At 37.7% G+C, this 17,827-nt stretch overlaps 1 protein-coding gene across 1 annotated transcript in view; it reads right to left on the bottom strand.

Annotated features, from left to right (window-relative positions):
* Positions 1-348: 348 nt before the first annotated feature.
* Positions 349-17,827, bottom strand: part of UPRT (uracil phosphoribosyltransferase homolog) — a 36,426-nt gene continuing 18,947 nt past the window's right edge. The window contains exons 2-7 of the mRNA XM_082865338.1: positions 11,824-11,866; positions 9,031-9,100; positions 7,896-7,958; positions 5,746-5,907; positions 3,744-3,842; positions 349-1,579 (exon numbers count right to left, since the gene is read on the bottom strand). Coding sequence (XP_082721464.1) covers positions 1,473-1,579; positions 3,744-3,842; positions 5,746-5,907; positions 7,896-7,958; positions 9,031-9,100; positions 11,824-11,866 — 544 coding nt within the window. The 3' untranslated portion in view covers positions 349-1,472. The remainder of the gene's footprint in view (positions 1,580-3,743; positions 3,843-5,745; positions 5,908-7,895; positions 7,959-9,030; positions 9,101-11,823; positions 11,867-17,827) is intronic.

Genomic DNA, 17,827 nt, shown 5'->3' with positions numbered 1-17,827 from the left:
GAAAAACTGAAAGCATTTCAAGTAAGATCAGGAAGAAGACAAGGTTGCCCACTCTCACCACTCTTATTCAACATAGTTTTGGAAGTTTCAGACACAGCAATCAGAGAAGAAAAGCAAATAAAAGGAATCCAAATCGGAAAAGAAGTAAAGCTGTCACTGTTTGCAGATGACATGATACTATACATAGAGGATCCTATATATGCTACCAGAAAACTACTAGAGCTAATCAATGAATCTGGTAAAGTAGCAGGATACAAAATTAATGCACAGAAATCTCTGGCATTCCTATACACTAATGATGAAAAATCTGAAAGTGAAATCAAGAAAACACTCCTATTTACCATTGCAACAAAAATAATAAAATATCTAGGAATAAACCTACCTAAGGAGACAAAAGACCTGTATGCAGAAAATTATAAGACACTGATGAAAGAAATTAAAGATGATACAAACAGATGGAGAGATATACCATGTTCTTGGATTGGACGAATCAACATTGTGAAAATGACTCTACTACACAAAGCAATCTACAGATTCAATGCAATCCCTGTCAAACTACCACTGGCATTTTTCACAGAACTAGAACAAAAAATTTCACAATTTATATGAAAACACAAAAATGAAGCATTTTAATTTACTTATTGGCCATACGCCCAGCAAAAAACCATCCATTCCCCCACACCTCAGAAAAATCACCACCAATTCATTTCTAGGTCATTGATGGCATTAACAGTATTTAGCCCTCCCTTGTCAACATCCAGACATCCCTGGTTCAATCTGAGCAATTAGTGTTACATTTCCAGTTGCTGGAATGCCCCACCATCGTCTTCACTGCATTACACTTGACAAGGCACCTACCAACAATGCACATGGTAGGAAGTGAGCCATGAAGAACATAATGGCTTGAACGAAGAGCTAACTGTATACCCTGGATCTGCCAACTGAGTAAGGACACTAATGGAAACGTAAAATTATATGAGGCATTCTTTATTCATCCTCTCCAAGTTACCAGTGTGTATTGTACTAGGAAGTAAAGAGTAGAGGAAGGTGACAACAGCCACATATATGAAATCTCCCTAGAACTAAAAGCAAACTAAACAAAATGCAAACTAGAGTGGGCCAATGAACTGACTCCCATTTGGGTTTTACTTGTGGCTGCAAGCAACCTCTAAACTGAGGTTCATAAATTAGGGAACAGTTTAATGCACTGATGGATCAGCAATTTGCATAAGAACATTATTAAAATATTTTTGAAGAGCTGCGTGTGCTTCATTGCTGAATTTGGTGCCAACGGTCAAGAAATAGCTAAATAAAAAAACAAACCTCAAGTATTTCCTTTTAATATACCTATTTCCAAAACTTACAAAGTATCTTTAAAATGATTTTCTATGTCATTCCTCAAGTGAATTAGTCAAACAGGTAGAAACTCATAACTGTAATATTACACAATAGAATAATTTTCCTTCAATAACTTAGTCTGTTCCAAAGTATTTCTGTCCAAAATGTGTAGGTGCAACAGGATGAACTTCAGTAGTTAAAATTGTGATCTCTGGAAACTCTTGAATGATTGATTTGGCACCTTCAAGAAATAAAAGAGAATTGTCATTATGGCAGAATTTTTTGATAACATTACTTGGAATTCAGTAATTTTATAATCAGTCACTAGGTCTAATATTGACAGACCAAGAGCAATGACCTTTGGACACATAGTCAGACTTGGTTAATCTCTTAGTTTATATAATGTCTGTATCTGAAAAGTTTTGATAGTAGTCAGACTATGTTTCCACCCACTCACTAATAAATTCTTAGAATCAAATTGTTTTCTATCCAAGATTTGAAAAATATATTCAGTTATAGCAACTTTTCCCCTGAAGAGTCTTTTTTTGTTTTATTTTAAAGGCAGCTGGAATACAGAGAATACAGTCCTTTCTGGAAACAGGATCATACATAAGATGCTGGTTTCTCAACTGGAACACTGTTGAAACAAGTGCAAAGACTTCTTTGTTATGTTAGAGAAAGCTAGCTTTTGAGAAGTTATGACTCTAGCTTGGGTGGGGAGGAGATGGAGGAAGAAAGGAAAGGGACTAGCTAGGATGCCAGTCAAACTAAAAAGCCATAGCAAGGCTGCCACGGAATAAGATTTTTTCATCTATAATGTCAAAGAATTAGTATACTATTCTAATGTATACTATTACAACTAACATGGTTACTTTTCTACTCCCAAAGACAGAAAACCCAATAATTATTTGGTTATCTCAGTGTTTACAATGCCACCTCTGTTATATGGATGGATAACCAAGCAAATTACCCTTTGTCACCATCAACATTTGAACTACAGGTAATTTTTTATTATGAAACAGCAAGATAATCAATGGCATACTAAATGCAGCCATCCCAACTGGTTTCTCTGTAGCCTCTTCAGGGTTGGCTGAGACTTGGAACCTTTGGAAATGAGGAAACGCCCTAACTAGAAGCCACATATTTCTTTCTTTTCGATTATGAAACAAATACAAATTCATTGTAGAACATTTGGAAAATACAAAAAAAAAGCTTAAAAAAGAAAATGAATCACTTAGAATCCCACCACCCTAAGACAACCACTATTAATATTATGTGATTTAAAATGAAAATTGAAATAGTATTGTGCATCTGTCTAGCCTTTCATGCTGAGGAAAGATTTATTAGGTCCCATCTTAATCCAAGTCTGATTTTGGTAGTCATAATAGTCATAATTTGTATTAGTCATCTCTAAACTTGGTGATGACATTTTATACTATTCTAATGCTGTTGTTTATTCTGCTCTTACATTTACCAGATTCTTTGATGTCATTAAATGTTTTTTCAAAAACATGATCTAACAGTTATATAATATTATACTCTTTGAATATACAGTTGACCCTTGAACAACATGGGGGTTAATCCATATATATAACTTATAGTTGACCCTCTGTATCTGCAGTTCCTCTGCATACATGAATTCAACCAACCATGGACTGTGTAGTACTGTAGTTTTCAGTATTGAAAAATATCCACGTATAAGTGGACCAACGCAGTTCAAACCCACGTTGTTCAAGGGTCAACTGTATATTTATTTAGCCATTTCCAAGTAAGTCATTTATATACTTTCAAATTTTCTCTTACATGAAATACAGCTTTACAGTGACTATCCTAAATGCTGAATTTCTACATGCCTTTATGATTATTTTCTTAGGATACTTTCACAATCGTCTTAGATTACATGGCAAAAAAAACTAGGGTCGTAAATTAGGCTTACCTCTCTCAGGAAATAGAGGACACAAGTTCTTTCACTGTGCCCTTTGAGCAGAAGTCTAACTTTACAAACTTTTGATCTTTGCTTCACACTGCAAAGCTTACTTCAGTAAGACCACAGGGCTAGCTAGAACCTCGAGTTTCTTGCTGTTTGAGAGCAGTTTTCAGGCTCAGGTCGGGAGGCAAGAGAAATAGTGACCTTTCAGCCATTTGCAAGCTCTACTCAAACAGGGCCACCATGAAAACAACTGCAATCCCCTTCAATGGAATTAGTTCGTACTTCTTCATTTGAATTTGAACAACAGTAGAATGGTGTAAAGTATTACCACTAAGCTTAGAGATGACAAACACAAGTTATAACTACCAAAATTCAATTTGAATTTAATGTGGAAGCAAATGAACTTTTCCTCAGGATAAGAGGCTGGGCAGATGTACACTTAACCACCCCATGACCATCAAGAGCATGAACTCACCATGAGGAGTGGAGAACAGACTGAGTAGGATAATAACACCAGGTTGAACTCCATGTTCTATGAGAACCTTTACAGCTTCAATTACAGTGTTTCCAGTGCCTGAAATAAAATGACAACCAAATGCATTGGCAACTTTAACATTCATCTCAAAATGTCTTTGAGTTTCTTTGAAGTAAAGGCAGTTTAGTAATGTAATACAAGATACTACTAGAGGGCTTCCCTGGTGGCGCAGTGGTTGAGAATCTGCCTGCCAATGCAGGGGACACGGGTTCAAGCCCTGGTCTGGGAAGATCCCACATGCCGCGGAGCAACTGGGCCCATGAGCCACAATTACTGAGCCTGCGCGTCTGGAGCCTGTGCTCCGCAGAGAACAAGAGAGGCAGCGATAGTGAGAGGCCCGCGCACCGCAATGAAGAGTGGCCCCCACTTACCACAACTAGAGAAAGCCCTCGCACAAAAATGAAGACCCAACACAGCCATAAATAAATTAATTAATTAAAAAAAAGATACTACTAGACACCTTGAGAAAACCATAGTTCAAAAAGAGTCATGGACCACAATGTTCATGGAAGCTGTATTTACAACAGCCAGGACATGGAAGCAACCTAAGTGTCCATCAACAGATGAATGGATAAAGAAGATGTGGCACAACCTAGAGGGGTGGGATAGGGAGGGTGGGAGGGAGGGAGACGCAAGAGGGAAGAGATATGGAAACATGTATATGTATAACTGATTCACTTTGTTATAAAGCAGAAACTAACACACCATTGTAAAGCAATTATACTCCAATAAAGATGTAAAAAATAGATAAATAAATAAAAAATAAAATAAAAATAAAATGATGTGGCACATATATACAATGGAATATTACTCAGCCATAAAAAGAAGCAAAATTGAGTTATATGTAGTGAGGTGGATGGACCTAGAGTCTGTCATACAATGCAGTAAGTCAGAAAGAGAAAAACAAATACCATATGCTAACACATATATATGGAATCTAAAAAAAAAAAAGGGTTCTGAAGAACCTAGGGGCAGGACAGGAATAAAGATGCAGATGTAGGGAATGGACTTAAGGACACAGGGAGGGGGAAGGGTAAGCTGGGACGAAGTGAGAGAGTGGCATGGACATATATACACTACCAATTGTAAAACAGATAGCCAGTGAGAAGCAGCCGCATAGCACAGAGAGATCAGCTCGGTGCTTTGTGACCACCTAAACGGGTGGGATAGGGAGGGTGGGAGGGAGATGCAAGAGGAAGGAGATATGGGGATATATGTATATGTATAGCTGATTCACTCTGTTATAAAGCAGAAACTAACACACCATTGTAAAGGAATTATACTCCAATAAAGCTGTTAAAAAAAAAGATACTACAAGACAAAGCTTCATTTGAAGGTGCCTGTTTTTTATCAATGATGTTATTTTCAATAACAGACATAACCCATATACTTTTCAGTTTTCAAATGCACAACAAGCCCTAAATTCATTCAGTATTTGAGATATCAAATATAACACCCACCCACCACCCCTAACCCCAGGATATGAGTAAGCTTAGGAAACAGACTAGAATAGGAAAAAAAAAATTACCTCCAAAGAGGATAAATCCTTGAGAAAATCATTGCTATACTCATTGGGCTAGAGAAGGGACATATTTCAATGTATTTTCTGTGTTCTATATATTTTGCCTCATTAAATCCTTTGCTTCAATGTGTTAATTTTAAGATAGAAGTTTTTGGAGCTAATAAAGTTTGACTAATGTGTATTCTCTTATTACACAATAAGAATTCCCCAGAGAACTGCCCAGGGCAACTCCAAATCAAAACAAAACATTTAGAACAAAACAAAACATTTAGAAATGGCTTTCTAAAGAATGGTTTTTGAGAAAAACAAAAAACACATTTAGAAATGGTTTTTGCCTTTATATAAGGGTACCTAGAAGGCAGGCACTAAGTTGAATTTAAACCCTAACCAAAGGTTACAAATTAAACACAAGCCACTCACTGAGAATCGGATACATCAGAAGGACTTTTCTCCTGTAAATGTCTGGGGGGAACTTGGCATAATACACTTTGGCTCTTTGTGTCTCCTCATCACTCTGAATCAGGATCTTTCCAATTCGTATGGATCGACAGCAGTCTCGTAAACCTTGTTCCATTGCCTCACCTTGAAGAAGGAAATAAAAAAGAAGGAAAGAGGGATTAGGAGGAGATACAGTGAAAGTCCAAGAATAGGCCAAAGCAGAGTTTTTGACTGTTATTAATACAATAAATAAAGACATTGTCAAAATGGAAGCAATTCTTCTTAAGCTAACAGCTTTTACTTCGGATATGCTCATATTTTATACTTAGTTCAGGTCAATGAAACTAGGATACGCTAGTTTTATTGCTGGCTTGCAAGTTTTAGAGCTGTCATGCTTCCATGATTACAGTAAATAAAGTGTTTTATTAAGCTGCTCCTTGAACTTTTCTAATATCAGGAACATTTTACTCCTATTATTTTAAAGAAACTGTGTTACTTTCATCTGGCAAAAATATAAAATATTTATGGAAGAATGGGGGCTACAGACCAAAGGCTCTCCATTTAGATTAAGCTGGCGTCAAGAGATATCACTTAGACCCAGCAATGACTTCAATGGCAGAGGCTTCATTGGCAAACAGTGAAAAAGTAATATATGTTCCCTCTCCCCGCTAGAGAACCACAACCAACACCACCACCACACCCTTGGTTTCTGAACACAGAGCTATTTTTGAGTCTGAATTCCTTTAAGGAAGTGTTTGCCAAAGGTCAACCATTTTCATACCATCGTCAAGATTTTAGGCCACATCAAAATTCTACTTGTATGGTTATTTACTTAATATTTTTCTTTAAATTAACTGGTTTTTTTACATTTATTTTAAAAGGAAACTTTATATCACTAGTGAAAATATAAAAACAGTTTCTTTCTATTAGGTATGAAAATCAACCAATAGCTATTAAGGTTAAAAACACCCTGTCTATGCATCACCCCCAAGGTCATCCTGTATACACTAGGGGTGCGAGGACCATGCTGCTGCCTTTAGGGCAGAAGCTGGACTAAAACAGAAGAAATTGTGCCTTAAAAGCCCATCTCCATTGTCTTCACCAGTTTTAAAAGGTTGAACACCATTGTCCTGAAAATCCTATCGTTGCTTAAGAGCTACCTTCTATAAAAAAGGGAGCTTAAAGCTCCTATTTTATTGGAGATATTCAATTGTTCACAAACAGAACTTCATAGCCAGAGAAGAAAAGGGAATGTTTATATGTGAAATAAAAATCCGGGGACTTCCCTGGTGGTCCAGTGGTTAAGACTCCATGCTGCCACTGCAGGGGACACAGGTTGGATCCTTAGGGGAACTAAGATCCCACATGCTGCATGGTGTGGCAAAAAAAAAAAAAATCTGTTTCCAATGCAAGCAAGTGGGGCTTCTACCATACCTTGGATCCTGTACAAAGAATAATTAAGGAATTAAGTTGCTGAACGGAAATAATCATCCCCATGTAACAGGTATAGGTCCTAATTACAGGCATGTGATTTTGCTGCACAAAGGTTGGTTTAGAAGGATAATCGGTTGGACTCAAACACAAATATTTATAAGACTAGCAATTGGAAATACCTAGAGTTAATCACAGTTAAGTTCTTTTGCCTACATAGTCACATACTCATCAAATATAAAACTAAAAATATTAAACAAGCCATTCAGTCCAGTTCCTGACAGGGTAGGACTGTTCCTCACAAAAGAAATTTAAAAAAACAGAACAAAGATTTTCTCTAGTTGGGTGCTCAGAGTTCTGCAGGCCTGAATTTGTGCTGTATTCCCTCAAAATTCAAGCTGCCCTGTTCTCTCCAAGATAGCATCATTGCATCCTCTTGTTCTCCCACCCTCCTCTGAATCTTTCAAAGCTGGCTTGCCCATGGGGATAGGCCACTAGGGAAGATGCTCTGCAGTTAAAATTAGCCAAACTCGGCGACACATAGGCTATGATTCCAAGGCACCATGAGGATAGACAACACAGGTGGTGAGATTTAAGCTAAGGAAGGCTGCAATTGTGACAGACAAGACCGCCTCTCTCCTGGAAAATAGCAACTGCATCTATGCACGCAAAGAGACAAAGTCACACATATGCAAACCTACCGCTTCTCATTATGCTGACCCCACAGTTTCCCTTCTCAAATTTCACTCCTTCATACTTGTACCCTGTTGGGGAATAAAACCGAAGAATTTATCTTTCATCATTGGAGAGACCTACTTATTTAATAAAGTATCTAAGCTTTAAAGCAGATGGGTACAGAGCAACTCTTGTCCAGACATACTGTATAACATCATAGGTTCCCTGTGAAAGTAATAAGAAGAGCCATGATTTTTCATATTTACTTTTTAATTCTTCATAAAAAACCTGTGGGAATAATTGGGAGAGAGGTAGACTTCATCGACTGGGAACAGGCCTTATGATAGAATGATATTCACATACATGTTCCTCAAACTGAATTCAGACAAGAATTGTACTCCAAGAATGCTAGAAAGCCCATCAATTCAAACTGGGACCCCACTGTGAGCCACAGCAGAGAGCCTCCTCATTCCGGTCCCTTTTTATGAGCCTCCATTCTGCATTAAAAAGCAGAAGAGAAAGGTTGAAGTAATTATCAAGACATGTTCATGCCTTGGTCTCATCCTGAATTCGTATCAATTATGATGCAGCAAATTCAGCCCCCAATTTTCATAAAATCAACCTTTGGATATAACAGCTTCCATTATTTACTAAAGAACCAAATCAGAATTTCAAATCCCTAAAATAGGGATCCTTGGTTTCTTTCTATTAGAGCAGAACAAAGCCCCTTCTCTAATCCTCATCACTTTTAGTTTTCCTTTTTTTTTTTTTTTTTTTACTTTTCATCCTTTTACCTGGAGTTTCAATGCCAAACCAGCCCACCCATTTGTTAACACCAGAAGCTTCCCTACAGAGGTGAAGATAAGCTGCCAGCAATTCTTAGCTCTGGTCCCAATGTGCCATCATCAAAGGCAACACCTGCATGCTGAAGAATATTTATTAACCTTTAACTTGCACTGACCAGCAAGCCATTAACAAAAGGTCATCCACATAAATTTCTTTGCTAAATGTCTCCAAGTTTATTAAGTTGTTTAAAAGAACAGCTCCACATAGACTCCTCATTTTGCATACTGATTTACTCAGACTGCTTTTTTTCCATTTTCCCCCAATTCTATCTCAGAATTTTTATGAGGCGAATATGAGAGTAACAGCCCTGGTTACCTGTTGGAGTGGTCACCATGCATTCTTTATATGGTAGCTGATTCAATCCCTCTTCCACAACAAGTCTGATCTAGAGAGTCAAAGGAAGAATAAGTTGAGAACTTGCTAAGAATCTCCTGTTAGCTGTAAGCCTCAGGAGCTGAAAACTAGGCAAAAAGTCAGTAACATACTAGGCAAGGATTTAGCTTATGGAAGTAGGAAGGGGGCCCCTATCATGTGTTAGATACAGAGATAGAAACAAATGCCAGGCTGCTTGCTGCTAGGTATCCAACCTCAGTTAGGCACATGATTGCCACTAAAAGGCTCAAGTATGCTTTCTGATTCTCATTCAGTCAGTCCAGGCTATATTATGAGAAATGCAATAATACAGCAAGTGTCAAGAGTCATGGCAGGAACACTTGGAAGTAATATACTTCTGGCTACTCTAGAAATAGTGCTCACTGGAAACTTCTTTGCCTTGTTTAGTACTCTGAAACTGTCAAGTCAGATACTTTTTAACAAAGGCCCACCATAATGCAAAATAAAGCCTGAATTTCTTAGGAGGAAATAAATGAGTGGATGGGGCTGAACCAATTTACTGAACTTGAAGAAGGATCCAGTCGAATGCATTGGGACTTCCCAGCTTAAAAAAAAAAAAAGGCTCCTAATGATCTTAATATGTGGTACAGAGGAAAGAATCCATCAGAACTACTAGGAATAGCCTCCAAAAACCACCGGTTATGGTATTTCTATGACTACCCAGAGCCCATTACAAAAAGGCAGTGCTGAGTCTGCAAAGCACATTTTCTCCAATCAATATTACATTACTGATTGAGAATCAGGAACATCAGGGAGAAATGTCAGGCCCCATGCTCTGTTATCACAACAAAACATCCTGCTGCCATTAAAATGATCAATGCTAAATGGGCCAGCACTTTGTCAACCTGCAGCACCAGAGGGTCAAGGAAGCTCATGAATACTGTGTGTGTGTGCATACTCACCTCTAGCCACCACCTTCTGTGGAGGTTAATGTTTCTTACGAGCAAAAAGTACAAGGGAAGAAGAGGATCATTTTCTTTGAAGAGCCTAGTTCTCCTAGTAACACTCCTCTAAAGAGTCTTACCTCCTGCCCATCTCCTGCAACTCTGGGACAGAAACTAGTGTGTCCAAGCCTTACAGGAGAACATAAAACCAGAAGAAGGGTGACTAAAATATAAAGAACTCAAGATCTGAGCGCCAGGAGAGCCAATCCTGACAAATTCAGGATAGAATTAATGTCCACTATAACAGGACCCTTGTGCTAGAAGAGACAGTGTACTAGAAATCCTCAACACTAGAAACCTCAACAGCTCCTGTCCCTACCACAATCACAACTGACCCTCCACACCCCCCACCCCCAATATCAGGACCTTCAAATCCAACTGCAGAGAACAGACAGGTCCTAATTACCATCCCCTGAGGTGAATTATGCCCTGGATCCTTATTATCTCACTTGACTAAGATATAATACTTGCCCTTCCAGGCAAGCATTTTACAATAACCATGAACTTACTTCCTATGTTCTCCAGAAAAATGGAACAAGGAGAGCAAAAGAAAGAGCAATCATTTTCTACCAGTGAACACCAAGACCTCTGTTTTCCCCACAGCAGCCACTGACACAATTGCCTTGAACCTGTCCCTTTGGTTTGATAAAAGCATAAAGACAGAATAACCTATCACTCCAAGAATGTCAACTACATTTATCTTGATGCAGTCCAAGGATTATTACTGGCCCTGGAAGCTCAAATAGAAGTGGCCTTTGAACCAAGAATACTTAAAGTCAAAAATGGAACAGGAGTTGTCTACACTCTTTTGGAATAAAGATTTCCCTAGGGAAAAGGTAAATAAAGAGTTTCGCGCCTCCCCCCACCAACACCATCACATTCTCTTTAATAATATATCTTCTACTATCTGATTATAACTATAAGCTTAATAAGTCACTTTTCTTTCTTTCCCAAACTAAATACTGAGAACAGTATTTAGATTGTAAACCCCACAATATCAGACACCATGCTATATGCCTTACCACTGTATCTCCTCCCCCCACAACACAGTCTAGCACAGTGTCTGACTCACATGAGTTCAATGTATATTTCATGAACAGATGAATACTAATAACCACAGCAGAATATGTGTCAACCTCATTCTAAGCACTGAACAAATTTAGATATAAACACAAGAAGTAAACAGGGCTTACCCAAGACAGCCCAATTTGGCCTGAGATCCTCTCAGATGACACTAACTAAACAGAATTGGGCTTGGTCAATTCTTAACAGCAAGTCCCTGAGCATAGACAGTACAACTTAGTATTTCACGTGTGAGGATACTACAGAAAAGAAGAGGCAAAATAGATATCCAACCCCATGTAAACTACAAGCTAGGTATTAGTTTTTGTGCATTCGATGGATCCCACAAGGGTAACTACTAGGTCTTTTACATCTTTGATTTCCTTTTAATTTACTTCACTTCACTGCCCTAAGAGGAGGCATTTAAGCCTCAGGATCAGGTTACCAAGATCCACTTGAAAGGTAGTAAGTGGTACCTCAGAACTACAGAGAATTAGTTCATGGACAATGCTTTGAGGTGAATGGGACTGAGGCAGAGCTTTAATGCAACAGTAGAAACAACACTTGCAAAGTCTAGCAAGATGTGGGTTACTTGGTACAATCTCTTTTGACCCCAGAATGCTCTAGAACAAAAAAGCCCCTTGGCCTACTACGATTGTATCACTAGGAACAACAGTGAAATGAAAATGGAAAGCCTCCATCCACCTACCAAACGATCCGCAGAAAACATGAAGTCCCCTCTACTGGCTGTCCTAAAAAAAAAGTACAAGTTTTAGTCTAGATTAGAGCTTTAAAGTGAAATATTACTTAATATATATAGTAACTCTGATATTAAAATGTATTACATGCTAAAAGCTTAAAGGCTTACCTGTAACAGACTATTATTGAGACATGACATTTTTCACTAGGATACAGGAACCTAAATGGAATGACTTGGTAAATATTATTGAAAATGCTCATTTGATATTAACACTAGAGAGAGGAATTGAAAGATCATGCAGTCTCCCACGGAACTGCCCAAGTATATACTCTTCAATCAGGAGATGAACAAGTTCCCCCTGGAAGATGGCAGCAAGTCCAGAGCTCAAGTTAAGAAAAAAACTTTGCAGTTAGAAAACCAGGTTCTCCCCATTCTCGCGCACCATTCACCTTGATCTAAAACCCTATTACCAACATAAGTAACCCATCTATTGATACTTTGTCTCTAATCCTTTTTGGAATGAGAATGGCACAAACAAGTAAATCCTCTATTTCTGCCATTGCTTTCAAGAAGACATAACCTAATTTCCAAGACCTTTCTCAAACTATTGATAACTTTTTCCCTTTGCCTGTTTTTCAACCAAATAGTTTATTCCACACATCTTTCTACCTACTTCCTGTACACTTCCTTCTGGCCAGTACTTTCAGATCCTGAGGTACCCAAGTAATAATAATCGAGGGTTGCACCTACCCACAAACTGTTACCCAGCCAAAAGAAGAATGTTTATAAGGCTGACATTTTTTCTGTATGTAAAAACCTAGCATTGTTCCTCCTCTTTTTCTCATGTAAGTTAAATGATCTGACAGATTTACAGTTTATGTACTTAAAAATCCCCATCTGCCTATCCATAGCATACCTAAAATATTCCCCAACACAGCATCGAAACGGCATATGCAAGCATATATTATCTCACTATACGATTAATCATGACTCTTTTTCAAGCTTCATTTACTTTCTCTGACAGGGAAAAGCAATGAAATACCCCTGACACAAATGGCATTAGGTTTCTTAGAGTAACCACAGTTCTATCATTATTACAGATACTAACTCTCTAAAATATGGACTATAATTGAGCAATAGGAAGAATATAGGCCTGTATTCTTTTTTTAATTTTAATTTTTTACATCTTTATTGGAGTATAATTGCTTTACAATGGTGTGTTAGTTTCTGCTTTATAACAAAATGAATCAGTTATACATATACATATGTTCCCATATCTCTTCCCTCTTGCGTCTCCCTCCCTCCCACCCTCCCTATCCCACCCCTCCAGGTGGTCACAAAGCACTGAGATGATCTCCCTGAGCTATGCGGCTGCTTCCCACTAGCTATCTACCTTACATTTGGTAGTGTATATATGCCCATGCCTCTCTCTCGTTTGTCAAAGCTTAGCCTTCCCCCTCCCCATATCCTCAAGTCCATTCTCTAGTAGGTCTGTGTCTTTATTCCTGTCTTACCCCTAGGTTCTTCATGACATTTTTTTTCTTAAATTCCATATATATGTGTTAGCATATGGTATTTGTCTTTCTCTTTCTGACTTACTTCACTCTGTATGACAGACTCTAGCTCTATCCACCTCATTACAAATAGCTCAATTTCGTTTCTTTTTATGGATGAGTAATATTCCATTGCATATATGTGCCACATCTTCTTTATCCATTCATCCAATGATGGACACTTAGGTTGTTTCCATCTCCGGGCTACTGTAAATAGAGCTGCAATGAATATTTTGGTACATGACTCTTTTTGAATTATGGTTTTCTCGGGGTATATGCCCAGTAGTGGGATTGCTGGGTCATATGGTAGTTCTGTTTGTAGTTTTTCAAGGAACCTCCGTACTGTTCTTCATAGTGGCTGTACCAATTCACATTCGCACCAGCAGCACAAACGTGTCCACACCCTCTCCAGCATTTATTGTTTCTAGATTTTTTGATGATGGCCATTCTGACTGGTGTGAGATGATATCTCATTGAAGTTTTGATTTGCATTTCTTTAATGATTAATGATGTTGAGCATTCTTTCATGTGTTTGCTGGCAGTCTGTATATCTTTTTTGGAGAAATGTCTATTTAGATCTTCTGCCCATTTTTGGATTGGGTTGTTTGTTTTTTTGTTATTGAGCTGCATGAGCTGCTTATAAATTATGGAGATTAATCCTTTGTCAGTTGCTTCATTTGCAAATATTTTCTCCCATTCTGAGGCTTGTCTTTTGGTCTTGTTTATGGTTTCCTTTGCTGTGCAAATGCTGTGTAGTTTCATTAGGTCCCATTTGTTTATTTTTGTTTTTATTTCTGTTTCTCTAGGAAGTGAGTCAAAAAGGATCTTGCTGTGATTTATGTCATAGAGTGTTCTGCCTATGCTTTCCTCTAAGAGTTTGATAGTTTCTGACCTTATATTTAGGTCTTTAATCCATTTTGAGCTTATTTTTGTGTATGGTGTTAGGGAGTGATCTAATCTCATACTTTTACAAGTACCTGCCAAGTTTTCCCAGCACCACTTATTGAAGAGGCTGTCCTTTCTCCACTGTATATTCCTGCCTCCTTTATCAAAGATAAGGTGACCATGTGTGCCTGGGTTTATCTCTGAGCTTTCTATCCTGTTCCATTGATCTATCTTTTTCATTTTGTGCCAGTACCATACTGTCTTGATTACTGTAGCTTTGTACTATAGTCTGAAATCACGAAGCCTGATTACTCCAGCTCCGTTTTTTGTTCTCAAGATTGCTTTGGCTCTTCAGGATCTTTTCTGTCTCCATACAAATTGTGAAATTTTTTGTTCTAGTTCTGTGAAAAATGCCACTGGTAGTTTGATAGGGATTGCATTGAATCTGTAGATTGCTTTGGGTAGTAGAGTCATTTTCACAATGTTGATTCTTCCAATCCAAGAACATGGTATACCTCTCCATCTATTTGTATCATCTTTAATTTCTTTCATCAGTGTCTTATAATTTTCTGCAAACTGGTCTTTTGTCTCCTTAGGTAGGTTTATTCCTAGATATTTTAATCTTTTTTTTGCAGTGGTAAATGGGAGTGTTTTCTTGATTTCACTTTCAGATTATTCATCATTAGTGTATAGGAATGCCAGAGATTTCTGTCCATTAATTTTGTATCCTGCTACTTTACCAAATTCATTGATTATCTCTAGTAGTTTTCTGGTAGCATCTTTAGGATCCTCTATATATAGTATCATGTCATCTGCAAACAGTGACAGCTTTACTTCTTCTTTTCCGATTTGGATTCCTTTATTTCCTTTTCTTCTCTGATTGCTGTGGCTAAAACTTCCAAAACTATGTTGAATAAGAGTGGTGAGAGTGGGCAACCTTGTCTTCTTCCTGATCTTAGTGGAAATGCTTTCAGTTTTTCACCATTGAGGATGATGTTGGATGTGGGCTTGTCATATATGGCCTTTATTATGTTGAGGAAAGTTCACTCTATGTCTACTTCCTGCAGGGTTTTTATCATAAATGGGTGTTGAATTCTGTCGAAAGCTTTCTCTGCATCTATTGAGATGATCATATGGTGTTTCTCCTTCAATATGTTCATATGGTATATCACGTTGATTGATTTGCGTATAATGAACAATCCTTGCATTCCTGGAATAAACCCCACTTGATCATGGTGTATGATCCCTTTAATGTGCTGTTGGACTCTGTTTGCTAGTATTTTGTTGAGGATTTTTGCATCTATGTTCATCAGTGACATTGGCCTGTAGTTTTCTTTCTTTGTGACATCCTTCTCTGGTTTTGGTATCAGGCTGATGGTGGCCTCGTAGAATGAGTTTGGGAGTGTTCCTCCCTCTGCTATATTTTGGAAGAGTTTGAGAAGGATAGGTGTTAGCTCTTCTCTAAATGTTTAATAGAATTCGCCTGTGAAGCCAACTGGCCCTGGGCTTTTGTTTATTGGAAGATTTTTAATCACAGTTTCAATTTCAGTGCTTGTGATTTGTCTGTTCATATTTTCTATTTCTTCCTGATTCAGTCTTGGCAGGTTGTGAATTTCTAAGAATTTGACCATTTCTTCCAGTTTGTCCATTTTTTTGGCAGAGGGCTGCTTGTAGTAATCTCTCCTGATCTTTTGTAATTCTGCAGTGTCAGTTGTTACTTCTCTTTTTTCATTTCTAATTCTATTGATTTGAGTCTTCTCCCTTTTTTGCTTGATGAGTCTGGCTAATGGTTTATCAATTTTGTTTATCTTCTCAAAGAACCAGCTTTTAGTTTTATTGATCTTTGCTATCGTTTCCTTCATTTCTTTTTCATTTATTTCTGATCTGATCTTTATGATTACTTTCCTTCTGCTAACTTTGGGGTTTTTTTGTTTTTCTTTCTCTAATTGCTTTAGGTGCAAGGTTAGGTTGTTTATTTGAGATGTTTCCTGTTTCTTAAGGTAGGACTGTATTGCTATAAACTTCCGTCTTAGAACTGCTTTTGCTGCATCCCATAGGTTTTGGGTCATCGTGTCTCCATTGTCATTTGTTTCTACGTATTTTTTGATTTCCTGTTTGATTTCTTCAGTTATCACTTCATTAGTAAGTCATGTATTGTTTAGCCTCCGTGTGTTTGTATTTTTACAGATATTTTCCTGTAATTGATATCTAGTCTCATAGCACTGTGGTCAGATAAGATACTTGATACAATTTCAATTTTCTTAAATTTACCAAGGCTTGATTTGTGACACAAGATATGATCTATACTGCAGAATGTTTCATGAGCACTTGAGAAAAATGTGTATCCTGTTGTTTTTGGATGGAGTGTCCTATAAATATCAATTAAGTCCATCTTGTTTAATGTATCATTTAAAGCTTGTGTTTCCTTATTTGTTTTCATTTTGGATGATCTGTCCATTGGTGAAAGTGGGGTGTTAAAGTCCCCTGCTATGAATGTGTTACTGTCGATTTCCCCTTTTATGGCTGTTAATATTTGCCTTATGTATTGAGGTGCTCCTGTGTTGGCTGCATTAATATTTACAATTACTATACTTTCTTCTTGGAGCGATCCCTTGATCATTATGTAGTGTCCTTCTTTGTCTCTTCTAATAGTCTTTATTTTAAAGTCTATTTTCTCTGATATGAGAATTGCTACTCCAGCTTTCTTTTGCTTTCCATTTGCATGGAATATCTTTTACCATCCACTTACTATCAGTCTGTATGTGTCTCTAAGTCTGAAGTGGGTCTCTTGCAGACAGCGTATATATGGGTCTCATTTTCATATCCATTCAGCCAATCTGTGTCTTTTGGTGGGAGCATTTATTCCATTTACATTTAAGGTAATTATCGATATGTAAGTTCCTATTCTCATTTTCTTAATTGTTTTGGGTTCGTTGTTGTAGGTCTTTTCCTTCTCTTGTGTTTCTTGCCTAGAGAAGTTCATTTAGCACTTGTAAACCTGGTTTGGTGGTGCTGAACAGTCTTAGCTTTTGCTTGTCTGTAAAGGTTTTAATTTCTCCATCAAATCTGAATGAGATCCGTGCTGGGTAGAGTAATCTTGGTTGAAGGTTTTTTCTACTTCATCACTTTAAATATGTCCTGCCAGTCCCTTCTGGCTTACAGAGTTTCTGCTAAAAGGTCAGAGGTTAACCTTATGGGGATTCCCTTGTGTGTTATTTGTTGTTTTTCCCTTGCTGCTTTTAATATGTTTTCTTTTTATTTATTTTTTGACAGCTTGATTAATATGTGTCTTGGCGTGTTTCTCCTTGGATTTATCCTGTATGGGACTCTCCGTGTTTCCTGGACTTGATTAACTATTTCCTTTCCCATATTAGGGAAGTTTTCAACTATAATCTCTTCAAATATTTTCTCAGTCCCTTTCTTTTTCTCTTCTTCTTCTGGAACCCCTATAATTCGAATGTTGGTGCATTTGATGTTGTCCCAGAGGTCGCTGAGACTGTCCTCAGTTCTTTTCATTCTTTTCTCTATATTCTGCTCTACAGTAGTTATTTCCACTATTTTATCTTCCAGGCCAC

The sequence above is a fragment of the Leucopleurus acutus genome, assembly GCF_964270905.1.
Source record: "Leucopleurus acutus genome assembly, chromosome: X".
Classification (NCBI taxonomy): Eukaryota; Metazoa; Chordata; class Mammalia; order Artiodactyla; family Delphinidae; genus Leucopleurus; species Leucopleurus acutus.
Note: the sequence above shows the minus strand (reverse complement) of the source record. Positions and strands in the feature narration are given on the sequence as shown.